Raw genomic sequence first — 13,807 nt, 5'->3', positions numbered from 1 at the left:
CCTCCATCGCCTCCTGTGTCATCAATCAAGACAACAAGCCTTGTTGGCTAAGTGGTATAGCGTCTCACTAGTACCTGGTGACATGAGAAGATCGGCGGTTCGATTCCGCCACGAGGCATACAAAAGCGTAGTTCCTTCACGGGAGCGATGATCTCTTTTTTGCGTTTTATACTTTATTCCATGGTGGAAGTTTCCAGTCTACGAATGTGTCAAGACGTAGTCCAGGGGTTCATTGCTTTTTTCTTTGGGCCAGAGGTGGTTGACCGTTGACACCACAGTTCTTCTGTGTCTACTTCTACAACCCAACTTGAAGTTTGCTAAAAGCTTCCTGTTCACCGTTCAAGTAGGAGAGGACGTGGTTATCGGAATTGAAAGATCTAGCTAATGTTGGACTTGTAAATATGTACGTCCACGGTTGCTTGCTCGCATATGATGGCGACAAAGTTGGTGCCATGATGTTTCACTGAACGTCGAACAACACGTTCCAAGGACGTAGTTGACCAATCTCTCTTCACAACAGTCACAACACGGTATAGCTGTTAGACCATCATATGAATGGACAAAGAAAAGTTTTCCAGTATCTACGGAATCTGACACTACCCAGCCCTTATTAAAACACAGCAGCCAACGCTGGCGCAAGCTAGACGATACAAGCCTACCCACGCTGATTGCTTAAAGCAATAGTACACGAAGAAGTAGCTTTTGTGCAGTGGCCAGAGTCTCTCTTTCGCTTTCTGACTCCCCAATTATCCTCCGCCAGCCTTCTTGGCCTCCTCGTCGGCCTTGGCCTTATCTTCTGCCTGCTTCTTCGTTTCCTCTTCGGCCTGCTTTTTCGTCTCTTCATCAGCGGCCTTCTGCTTAGCATCTTCCTCTGCCTTCTGCTTCTTTGACTCTTCCTCGGCCTTCTTAGCCTCTTCTTCGGCCTCCCTGGCCTTCTTTGCATCATCCTCTGCTCTCTTTCTAGCTTCGACTTCAGCCTCGACCTTCTTCTTATCTTGTTCTTCGTCGTTCTTCTTCGCCTCCTCGGTGACCTTTTGAGCCTCGCCCTCAACAAGCGTTGACTGAGTATTTTGCTCCTCGTCATCAACGTCAACCAGTCTTCCAGAATCCCACTTCTTCTTGGCGGCCTTGAGCAGCGATGGCAGTTCTCCGCTCATGTCGCACATGCCACGGAAGCTGCCGTTCTCCTTGCGAATCAGCTCGTACGGGTGACCGTACTCGACGACGGCACCCTTGTCGAGAACGAGAACCTTATCGTAATCCACAATAGTTTGCAGGCGATGGGCAATGGTGATGATGGTGCTTGTCAACTCGCGGATGGTCTCCTGGATTTTGGTATCGGTGGCGTAATCGATGGAAGCTGTCGCCTCGTCCATGACTAGAACATTGGGCCGCTTCAAAAGGGCACGGGCGAGGCAGAGCAACTGGCGCTGACCCTGAGACAGGTTGGAACCGGACTCCGAGACAGTCGACGAAAGGTTGAGGAAGACGTTCTTGTTTGTAGGCGCAATGGAGGAGCCAGGGCTAGAGTTAGAATCCCCACGAATCAGACCCAGGTTGGGCGTGGCGGGCAACATTGACCCGGCAGACGGCGTAGTCGGTCTGGTTGCCGGTCTGGAAGTTGACTCGTTGGGGCCGATAAGCTGCACCTTGCGAAGCGCCTCAAAGATTTGTTCGTCCGTGTACGCATCGAAGGGGTCCAAGTTGGAGCGAATGGTGCCCATGAAAAGGGTGGGGTCCTGGGGAACAATAGTAATGGCCTCACGCAAATCGCGGAGTCCAATGAGGCCGACATCGATATCGTCGATGAGAATCTTGCCTTCGTCGGCCTCGAGGGCACGGAAAATAGCCAGGGCAAGCGAACTTTTGCCAGCACCAGTCCTGCCAACGATGCCAACCTTCTCCTTGGGGTTGATCTTGAAACTGAGACCACGCAGAACGGGGTCCAAGTCTGTGCGGTAACGAGTGGAGTAGTTGATGAATTCTACAGATCCTTGGCTAGGCCAGTTCTTGGGGGGTCGGTTCTTCTCGTCAATCGGCTCGGCCTCCTGCTCGACATCCAAGTACTCCTTGATACGCTCCACCGAGTTCATGTTTTGCTCGTTGATAGCATAGAGACGGATGAGCCACAAGACGTTCTCGGTGAAGCCAATGGCGTAACTGAGGGAAATGCCGGCAGAGCCAGCATCGACGCTGCCCGTGCCCAAGCTGAAGATAATGAAGACACCAGCGAAGAATGAAACCGTATCACCAAGCACATCAGTTCTGAACGCAAGCCAACGGTTCGCAGCCCAAAGATAGATAAAGGGACGAGCTTGGACGTTGATCTTGGACAGGTTCTCGCGGATGAAGCGGCGCTCGTCACCGTAAGCTCGGATCGTCGTCATGCCAGACAGAGTCTCTCCAAACTGCTGGAACAGAGGGCTCCTCTGAACGGACTCGAGACGCTTGAGATCTCTGGAGGCCCGGAGGTAGAAAGCACCGACAAAGTAATAGGCAGCAGTAATGAAAACACCGGCGATAAGGAACCCGGGGGTGATAATGGTGATCAAAACGACAGTGACGAGGATTCCAAGAGCACAACCGAAAACGCCAATAGCAATCGGTGCAACTTCCTGGTCCACAGCCTCGAGGTCCTTGCTGAAACGGTTCATCAGCTGGCCGAGAGGAGTGACGTCGAAGAATTTGAACTTTGCCCGAGAAACGCGAGTAATCAAATCGTTGTGAATCTTCTTGGACGCCGTTAGGGAACCGTAGAAGACCCAAATGTCCCTGATGAAGGCAGCAACAGAGCCGGCGAGGCCAATGATGGCGAGAACGGTAAGATAGTAGGTGACGTTGACGTCCGCAACGGCGGAAGCACTAAAGTTGGAGCTGATACGGTTGCCGTAGTTGGCGATGGAGGCGAAGTAGGTCGGGCTCAAGGACTGCTGGCTGTAGCTGTGGGATGCGGTCGAGAAATCAATGTGCGCAACCTCCTCGTCAACGTATTGGTTAGCCCACTCTCGCACCCAGAAGTTGGTCGCGACACCGGACATCTGTTGAAGTCCAAAGACTGTAAGAGCAACAGCCCAGAACCACCAAGCGCCCATGGAAGAGAGGTAGAGTTGGATGACAGGCCACTTGACGGAGCCGACGGCCTTCTTCTCCTCCATGGCGTCCTTTTGCTCCTTCTTCTTGTCATTCTTCTTTGATCGGGCGTCACTGGCGCTTTCATCGCCTGGGTTGACCACAGTTTCTGACCCGTCCTCACCAACGCTGGAGGGAACACGGGACGGAATTCGGGACACCGAGGCAGAGTTAATGGCAGCTTTCTGAACATCTTCACCCAATTTGCCAGCGGCAATCAGCTCAGCAGAGGGGCCCTGGGCGGCAATTCTGCCATTCTCGAGACAGACAACATAGTGCGATGACGGGGCACAAAGCTGGAGGTTGTGAGTGACCAGGATACAGGTTCGGCCGGCCATCAAAGGACCCTTGATGGCGTTGTTGAAGATCCATTGTGCTGTGTGAGAATCAACGGCACTGAGACAGTCGTCCAAGAAGATGTGCTGGGAGTTGGAGTAGATGGCACGGGCGAGCGAAATGCGTTGCTTCTGGCCACCGGACATGGTGATACCCTTCTCGCCAACCAGAGTTTCGTCGCCGTTGTCAAGGATTTCAAGGTCACGCTCCAGAGCGCAGGCGACAATCACATCCCTGTATCTCTTCTCGTCGTACGGCGCAGCAAACAAAATGTTGTCCTTGATGTTGGCGTTTACAAGCCATGCAGCCTGCGCGACATAGGCAACCGTGTCGGCCAGACCCGTCTCAGGATCAGGTCGGACATCCTCGCGGCTACGTCCACCTGGGCAATAGACCTTACCCTCGACCAAAGTCATCTCGCCAAGCAAGGCCATGAGCATGGACGTCTTGCCAGAGCCAGTGGGTCCAGAAATGATGTTCAGCTTGCCAATGAGGAAATCAACGTCCATGTCCATGAGGCGGAAAGCCATCGATCCGTCATCTGCAACAACATCCTTGCCACCCCAGATGAAGTTGGCCTTGCGGAGGCCAATGACCTTGTTTCCGTCCTCGTCGACATTGTCCTCGCCGAGCTGTTCGTACTTCTCAGTCTCCTCCTCGGTAAGGAACTCTTCGACACGGTCCAGGGAGACCTTGGTCTCCTGAACGTGGGCAAACATGTCTCCCATTTGATCAAGAGGCACGCGAAGGAGCATGAAGAGGGAGATGGCAGTGAAGGCAACCGAGGGGTAGAGCGGCTTGTGCTCGATGAGAGTGTACATCAAGAAGGAGAAGAAGGTGATGAGAACGGGGACCGAGTTCCACACAGCAACGGCGAAGGACCAGATGACGTAACGGGACCGAAGAGCCTTCAGCTCAGCGGCACGCTTCTCGTCCACAATACGACCAAACTTGGCCTCCCACGCAAAGTACTTGATGATGCGAATGTTCTGAAGAACCTCGTTGGTCACGTTGATGCGCTTATCGGTAGCACCCAGAATCTTCTTGGACGTGTTGGCGAAGCCTCGAGCGAAGCTGTAGTTGATAGGCAGGAGCAGAGCCATCACAACCAATCCCGGAATGGCGCTGAGCCCCATGACATCCCAGAGCAGAACGATGGCTACGACAAGCTGGCTCGGGGCGGACGCGCAAATGAAGTGCAGGTAGGCCGTGACTTCGGCAATCTTGAAGCTGTCAACCGACATGAGGTTGATGATGGTGCCCAAGTTCGCTTGCTCGTCGTCCTTGGCCGGATCTTTGGCAGCGCCGTTAGCAGCAGCCTCAGCGTCGGCCTTGTCCTTCTTGAAACCGAGCTTCGCCTTGATCTTTCCAATCAAGCTCTGCTTTTCAGCAGCAGGTGCCTTCTTTCCAAGTTCCTTGTCTTTGCCGGCCGAGGCCTTGCGTCGGAGGGCCTTGGCGTAAATTTCACCAACCATGATGGCGCGAATGCGAATGCAAATCTTGCGACCAATCCAGAGGGCATAGTTGTCGGCGAAAGACCTGACAATGTCGAGGACTGGCAAGAGAATCACGTACAACCACAAGACGTTGATGGGAGCGCCCTCGGGCCTCTCCACGTATTCGAGAATGGCTTTGAGTAGCAACGTCGGAGCAAAAGTGAAGACGCCTGCGAAAGCAGCCAGAGCGAATTGCAGCAGAAGCTCGCCCTTGAAGTACTTGAGCAAGTGCCAAGCCAAGGTCGAGGTTCTCTTCATTGCCCGGTAGTCGGCAAGAACAGCGGCAGCCTTCTCCTTGGGGACCAAGTTCCAGACGTTCTTCATTTCCAATGTTTCCTTGTAGCCGCGGGAGATGATGGGGTCCACCCAAGAGAACGTGGCCAGGGAAAAGAGAGAGGCGAGTGGCTCGCGCGAGGGCTCAATGTCGCCTTCCCATTCCAACAGCACCGTCTTGTTGCCTTTGCGTGTCGTAATCGCCAGGCCGAAGAGAAGCGAAGTCAAGACAAACTCGACAATGACGAGCGTTTGCGCAAGGCGGCTGCTCGGGTGAATAATGACGGAGCGGAAGATGCCGACGGTGAACAACCACTGGAACAGGTAAATGGCGGCGGTGTGGTTCCAGATGCGAGGAACGCGCCATTTCGTGTTGCCGAGGAAGAGTCGGAGAGTGGCGAGAATGGCGACGTAAACCCAGGTGACCAAACCGACGATGGTGACCAAGAGACCATGCTGGCCCGGGACAGTCCCAGTGACCAATGCAATAATGTGTATCGCGATCAGACCAGCGATTCCAAGCTCCTCGACGACAATGGTCAAGTTCTGGGCCGGGGGGCTGTCGGCCTGGACAATGGATCCCTTGGTGGTAGTCTTGACCAGAGCAAGGCGACCGCCGCCGTTCATGGTCAGCGCCTCGTCATCTTCATCCTCGGTCTCCTCGGGAGGAATGTCGGTGTGGCCGTGGTGGTGCTCTTCCGGGACTTGTTGGTAGCCTTGCTTGCGGTTCTTCGCGACACTTCGGATCGCCTGCAGGCTGAGGTGAAGGACAGACAAGCCTATGACAATTAGAGGAAACAGGATTTTGAGGTAGCTACGAGAGATGGGTAGTCAGTTAACAGGACAAGTGCGGTGGGCAACCGGGTCGGCTAAACTATCGAATTGCAGTTCAAGGCGGTCGGCATTGGCGGGTTGAGGGCCTCGCGATTTGTTGCGCCGTGATGCGACCTGGTGAGGAGGCGGGCTTGGGGACAAAAAGACTCACTCTTGCTGGAAGCACGGTGTGAAATCATCAATGTCCCATATCGGCCAGCTGCACTGAGCAAAGCTGCCCATGTTTGCTAGTACCCCACTCCCGAGTGGCGGGGAGAAACGCCAAAAAGAAAGCGATCAATGGCTGAGCTCTGATGGCGATTGGAGTTGGAGTTTGGAGTCTTTTGGGGTAGTACGGGATGGGATTTTTCTGGCAACGGCGTCTCGGTTCGGTTCGCAGCGGTCCAAAGAGAACGCAGGTGTTGTGGGAGCCGACCTCGGACCTGGGCGAGGCGAGGAGAGAGAAATAGCAGCAGTAGCCAAAATGACGTTGGCCCAGGGCGTGGCTATCGATCGCGCTGCTGTACTTTGTTGTTGTTTTCCCTCTGGCCGATAGAGAGGGGGAGTAAGGGAGTCAGTCGGCAGGGCGTCTGTGTCCCGAGATCGCAGGCAGGATCTGTAGATGCCCGAGTTGTGACGCGGGAAGGAGGGGAGGGGAGGGGAGGGGAAGGGAAAAACGAAAAAAGAAGGAAGAGAGCGAAAAGAAAAGAGATGGAGGGAGAATAGCCCAAGTTGTTGCAGAATCGAGAGTTTTTGGGTGGTGGGGAGGTCAAGGGAAAGAAAAGCTAAGGTAAGTTCCTGAACTGGCCGTCAGTGGTTCTGGCTCTGGCTCTGGCTCTTTCTCTGGCTTCGGCCCCCGGGCTCTCAGTCTGTCACGTCAGTCCTTGGATTGCATCCCTCGGGCTGTTCTTTTCCTTGGTGCGTCTCTCTCTCTCTCTCTCTCTCTCTCTCTCTGGGTCAGACACTCAAGACCAGTCAGTCTGTTTGTCTGGCACTTCCAATGGTTAGCACAGGGCAACGACGACGAGTGTATGGCTGACGACGGCGACAATGAATGGATGGAACTTTGGAAGGCCTGTCCTGTATCATGGAAGCATGTCGAGTTCCTGCCCGGTAGACAAGAACAAGTTGGGATATCCACAGTGACACTCACACTGGTCCGAGTTTGGATCCGTTTGGCTAGAAAGGTAGGTACAGGTATCCGCACAGCACAGGGAAGACGAGGCCGGAGCAGCAACGAGACAGTCCGCGGCGAGCAACAATGGGTTAGCAGCTGGAGCGGGACCCAGCAAAGGTACCTTGGCTCTGGATCCGAGAAAGCGAGGGAAGGGGAAGCCTGAAGGGGGAGAAAAAGGTGTGGAGGGGGCGAGCGTGCGAGCGTCAGTGTCTGGCTTGTCTGCTCGGCACTGCGTAAAACAGTCGAGTCTGGATGATGTGTACTTTGTATCTTCACTGTGGTTGTCGGGCCTGGGACTGGGAGTCTGTGGTGTGTACGTGAAGACGAAGGTTCTCAACGATACTTCGTACAGGGCTTGTCCTCGTCCCTCTCGTCCCTCGCCCTTTGTCGTCCCGCCTTGTTGTCGTGACTCGTCCCTCGTTTGTCATGGTGGTCTGTTCTTGCGTATGGAGCACCTTGTAAGCCTTGCCTTGGTCATCATCGGAGACTCAGAGAGTACCAGGCAAGGCACGGATAATAGCGTATATGTTCAACATGACGCCGCAGGCTGCCGATGGCTCGTTCGGAGGAATGAAGCCAACGAGACAAGCAACAAAACGCAATGAATGCAGAGTATCCGTACAACAAAATGAAGGCATGCAGATGGCACTCCGTACTCCCGCTCCGTACCCCGAGGTGCAGCGCAGTGCAGGTCGAACCAGGGTGTGCAGGGTCATGCCTCCCCGCCCACATGCACGACGATAGCAGCATTGAGCCTTCGACCAGTGGGAAGCTCCAATTCCTGGCAAGCATGTGCTGCCCTGCTGCTTTGTGCGGGATGCATATCCATAATCCAGAATGGTTGCTGTCCCATGTCTCGCCTTGCATCGCTCGATTGTTTGAACTCTGGAGTCCCTCTTCTCCCCCCCCCCCCCCGCCCACCGCCCATCGCCTGTGTAGTCAGGCAGTCAGACCCGGGCGGGCGGGGGTCGTAGTCAATGTTATCTGTTCACTGTTAGTGTCCAGTTACTGTTCGGTACGGATACGCCGTAAAAAGAAAGGGAAGAGCCCACCATGCCGATAACGTGCGCGCTTGTCGGCAAGCTTCATATTTGGGTGAAATGAGTCTCTGGAAAGGCTGGGTACACTGACTCTGTTTTCGATTCCACGAAGATGATGTATTTAGTAAGTGATCTAAGTACGAAATACATGACCTATGGTACATTAGGTAGGCAACCTGTCTCCTTCCTTCTTTCTTTTTTTTTTCTTCTACGGATACTTCTTTCCCTGTTGTCCCCTTCCCATTCTCCCACCAGGCCCAGAGCGCACCTTCCAGGTCCCAGGTCCCAGTTTGCGTGGTTGGAGACATGGAAAAGCTCGGGCCCCACAATGACTCGGTACGTACCGGAGCTTGAGCTCTGGAATTCAACCCGAAGATTAAGAAATTTCATTGGCAAGCCATCAACCGGTACGTACCTGTCTAGTGCCTCTGGAGCTTGTCAGAAACGGCAAGGGTGAATAAACAATAGGAAAGACCGTTGCATGTAACAGAGCACAGAGAACACAGCCCAAGGAAAGCACCTAAGGGAAGGAAGCCATCGTGACTCTCGCATCGTCCTCTTTCCCTTCCATGTAATGACGATATCGTTCTCTCTTTAACACCTACTTAAGGTACGGCGTCCCTATCTCCATCCTCATCTATTCATCCATTCGTCCAACATCCATACTGCAATCACCAGCCATGCACCCCTGAGCCATGGGCGTTGCTCCCGGCAGCCCGACGCCCTCGCAGGCAGATGCTTGCCTCCCACCGTCGGCCTGGTAGCCTTTCCACGCTCCTCTACTCCACCACGTCGTGTTTATTGTTGCAGGAAACGGCGGCATAGGCAACGCCGTATCAGCAGCAGCGGAACTCCCTGATTACTGCAGCATATCTGGCCAGACAAAGCAGAAAACGAAGAAGCACATTTGCGGCTATTCGACTTGCGACTTGCCTGTGACAGCTCCAGCTTGCAACCACCGATGAGATCAGCATCATGTCTCAAGCCAAGCCAGAGCTCCAGACTTTCGGCCCAAGTGGTGGGCACCGATGGAGTGTCTTACATCACCTTGACCTACCTACAAAGTACCGCCAATTCCACACTGGCATCTCGGTATCCGCCAGCATCAAGTCCCGGCGTTGGCATGGCCATCTGCGCTCACGCCTCTCATCTGTACTATGTGAGACTATGTCATGCTCAACCGTCTGTCCGTCTATGTCCTACCGCCAAAACTTGAGAAAAAGGCTGCTTGCAACCCAGGTTGACGGGCATATACAATGCCTTTGACCGGGAACATCCCACCTCTATCCAGCTGCTCTGCCAAGGGCAGCCTGTAAAGACTGAGAATAGCCACCACGAGGCTCAAACTTTCCAACCTCTCCCGGCCCAGGCCCAGGAACATGCGGTGCGCCGTCTCCGCTGCCGCTCCCGCCGCCAACGTCAGAAGCCAACTTGGCCTGCAACCACTACGGATGCATTGTGCAGCTATTTGCCCGACACTCAGTGCTCCTGATACTATCTGCTGACCGCATTGGAAGAATGCCTCCGGATGCGAGCTGCGACGGCATAGGGCATTGGAAGCGTCCTGTCATGCCTCGCAAATTTCCAAGCTGGTGGAGCATCAAATAGCACGAGAAGGCCTGCTTCCATACGATGGCTTAAGTGCACATCCCAGTCTTTGACAAATTCGACAGAATGGACTCAAGCAATAGCAAACAATGAATGTCCTCAGTATCAGGAACGCCGGCAACAGTTTCCGCGATCCAGGCCAGACTCCAAAGAACGATAGGCGCGCATTCCCCATGGCGAAACCGAAGCCTCATGACCTGCCAGTAGACTCCAATCACGTCAATCGATCTGCTTATCCGTTCATCACGCGGCTGCTCTCTGCAATGCACCCCAAAACCCCTCAATTGTTTGTCTTTGAGGACCAAAGTAGCCCAGGCGAATCACGCATCGCTTGGACTCAGCATGTCTGGACTCGACCCTCTAGAATCGGAATCGACTAATCAAGCCCCCATGAGCCCGCATCTCCAGGCACCATCACTGCCAAATGCTCGACCTTCCCGTTGAGGCAAGATAATGCTAGGGAACCCGATCCTTTGCTACAACCCCCGTCCCAAATTCGTCTGTATCGTAGCCCCTAGGCCCATAGTCCATCTCAAACGAACGGCACTCGGCCGCCACAAAGAAATTACATGTCAACGGCTTCTGACTCACCTTCACCGCCATTCGAGACCGCCCACTACAAACACTATTCTGTCAACTGGACCCTGTCACCTTCCACCACCAACTCGACACGGCTACAACTTGGACAAGAAGCTACCACCCGATGGCTGCAGCCCTCTGGAGGGAAACACCAATGGGTACTGTTTCTTAGTCTCATCCTGTGCATACATGCAGCCGGCTGAAGCACACAATGGCATGGTTGCGGGGGTTGAAGGCGCTACAAATCAACCATCACCGTCCCGGTAGCTCATGATTGGCCCAACCATTGTTCGATAAGAGGCGGGCCTCGCGTGTTCAACGGCTTGCAGCACGCAAGCCTGCAATGATGGCTTCGGCGTTGCGGCGGCTCCGAGCTGTGCACCCACTTACTCAACTCCGACCTGTCCTACTCCTGGCCCGGGGAACCGTTCCCTCTCTCGAGCGCAGGGTCGTCGACGAAGCCCTGTCACTTCTCTCCTCTTTTGACGTTACAGCGCAGATGCGGTCAGGAAGACGAACTACTGTCCGGGGAACTCTAAAGTACATCATATCATCCTGGATATCGACTACCAGCAAAGGTAGCTCCGGTCTACCTACCTATGGCACACCCATTGCTGGACTTCATCCACTCGGATTGCTTGCCCTCGCAGTCTTCCTATCACTTTCACAGGTCAAGAGCCGCTCTCTTTGCAAGACTGTGATGCCTCCTTGTTGACCGACAGAAAATCAGTCATTTTTGTATCTGTACATCGCACATCTTGGCGGCTTTTGTCCGTGCCCACCTGGGCGATCGGCCTCTTCTTACTCGACCAGATCCTGGCCACAGGATCACATTATCAATCAGATAATCTTTCTGTCAGGGGATCGCTCCTCCAATATATGTCCCCATCGTCTCCTGATGCCAAGAAGCGTTGTGTAAGGCAACACGTGTGCCTTCCATCCCAAACTCTTCACTTCCGTTTTCTCGGGTCTCGCCTTCAATCTCGATCATCGTCTGAGTCCAGGAATGAGACCTGCCATTCACTGTGTGCTGCAGAACGGAGCCAGGCATGTGTATCTCAGGAGACGTCTGTATCCCTTGGGTAGGAGACTGCTCTGTAGCAGTATCAAATAAGAAATCTGGCGGAGCAATGGAATCTGAGACACATAATCTCATTTCTTGCGAGTCACGATTCCCTTGGCCGGCAAGTCAACGGTTCCCAAGACAGGTGACCGCGCGTCGGTACCCGGCAAGCCCCTTGCGATCCCATAGCTGCCGGTTTCTTGTGTTTTCCTCTTCGGAGTAGAGTAGGCTACGGATACATCACCTAGATGCCTCAAGATTTTAATTTGCTGCATCTGCCGCTAGGTAATTTGCCGTGGTTGGTGATGTTTGTTCCGGCGCGACGTACGTAAATTTCAACGTCGACACGCCAGCCATCTAATTCCCTCTGTGTGTCCGATCTTCGCATGCATATCTGGTAGAAGACAGAGCGTCAAATAAAGCGGTGACATCACTTGTCCGAGCAGATCTTTCGGTGGTTCCTAGATACAAATCGCCTAACCCACCACAACTTCTGTAGAGCCCTCAAGATCAAAGCACACCTCAACCCAGCCGCCACTTAGCCGTCAAAATTTTGAACGGTCATCGAAACAGACACAACGCCAGGCGTAACCTAAGGCAGTCCCAGGATTCTACCGGTCGACGCCCTCAAGGACCCATCTCAAGCGTAGACGCGGTGACGCGCTACCCATACTCGAGGCTGGCCAAGAACAGTTTGGCCTGCCCCCCCCCCCCCCGCCGAAACACTCACAACTCCCCTAACCCATGATTTGGTACCATTCATTGGGCAATGCCTCCTGCTTCATTCGTGCCGAGAAGCGAAGCCATTATCGACACGACTAGGCCACATTCACCATGCCGATTAACGTCGGGGAGGCGGAGGATCACAGTATGCAGGCGCGAGGCGGGACGTAACCCGGGCCCAGACTCTGTGTGTGCAAATCGTCATTTTGCGAGGAGGCCAAGAGGAACTTTGGTTTTCGTAAGTGTTGTGATTGTTGTACTTTCACCCTTGTCATGCCGTTGCCCGCCCGCTGTCGTGGTCACGAACGAGAGCCCACAAGGCGAGCCTGCAGGACGATGAAGAGACGCCGGCGAATGGCGGCTCTCGTTAATATGCTGACGTGAGTTTTTGATATGGACTCTGCAGGGGGGAAATATTTTGGCTAATCCAACAATGGTTTCGCCGGGGGTAGGGGGGTTTGGGAGATGTCGACCTTCTTGTTGTAGAGTCCCTGTCTTCCCCGTGTGGACCGTTTGTACGTGAATCCGAGGGGCGAGGCGAGACGAGGCGAGGCTAGTCAGCATGACACCGCGTCGTGATAGGAGAGGGGCCCGAGGAGTTTGGGGGCCAAAGAGGGAGATAAGATCCCTAGAGAGTACGAGCCTCTTTTGTTCTTCCCCTCGTCGTGCAGAGATCAAGTTGTGACTTGCTTACGCTTAAGCTCCCACGTTGTTGCGTACGGGTAACTACACTCGAAACGCAGCAGAGGCAATCCGACCTCTCCTCGCCCCATTTGCCCGTATTAGTCACCACAATAGCAGAACGTGGGTTTCCGCTTGAAGACATGTCCATAGCATGATTGCATAAGTCAAACTGCAGATTCGATATAAGATCGTCCTACGCTTGATTCATCCACAAACGATGGGGTCTCCTGTTCTAGAGGTTGCTTCCTGAAACAGCTCTACTCTTGCTCTAATGTACCAGAAATCTCGCAGTGGGCGTGTCTTCGTACCTTCGGGTTGCAGTACATGCGGCGATGGCCGAACTAAAGCCTCCATGGGAAAGCAGAAGCAGACAGCAGACAGACAAGTATCACCTCAGCGTATAGACAATCATCATAAGCGCACCTCGGCCAAGAGCAAGACCGGAAGAGGACCCGGAACCCTTCTACCCATCAAAGATACTACCAAATACGATATCCAGCCCTTCAGCATTAGTAAGACCTTGCGGGACACATCCATCAGCATAACAGTGCTACAGCCTCCATAAATTAGTCCGACGGCTAGGGCAGAGGCAGCGTTCCTCATGCAAGTGGATCCGTATAAAGCGGGCAAGTCGAAGAAGCAAGCTGGACTGGACCCCAAGGCGAGAGTCTTTGACGTCGAGTACATACTCTATGGCTATCCGGCCTGTACCAAGTAAACAAGAAATTACGCCAAGGGAAGACATGTGCCTTAACTAACTTTGCGATTCGCCATCACTCACAATCATTTGAATACCTACTATCAAAGTATTCAGTTCAGCCGATTTCCACTTGGCCATATTCCGGACCAAACGCTCTTAAGCTGCGGCAGGCGACATCTTCATCTC

The 13,807-nt window shown here is 53.8% G+C and overlaps 1 protein-coding gene across 1 annotated transcript; it reads right to left on the bottom strand.

Annotated features, from left to right (window-relative positions):
- Nucleotides 1-746: 746 nt before the first annotated feature.
- Nucleotides 747-6,290, bottom strand: CCOS01_00531 (ABC transporter; the record flags this gene model as incomplete). The annotated part of the gene is made up of 2 exons (XM_060448728.1): nt 747-6,048; nt 6,220-6,290. 2 exons carry the CDS (start codon nt 6,288-6,290, stop codon nt 747-749), a joined length of 5,373 nt encoding a protein of 1,790 aa, XP_060320166.1.
- Nucleotides 6,291-13,807: the final 7,517 nt, after the last annotated feature.

This window comes from Colletotrichum costaricense (assembly GCF_030867565.1).
Source record: "Colletotrichum costaricense strain IMI 309622 chromosome Unknown Scaffold_1.1, whole genome shotgun sequence".
NCBI classification, from domain to species: domain Eukaryota; kingdom Fungi; phylum Ascomycota; class Sordariomycetes; order Glomerellales; family Glomerellaceae; genus Colletotrichum; species Colletotrichum costaricense.
This window is presented reverse-complemented; position numbering and strand designations above follow the sequence as displayed.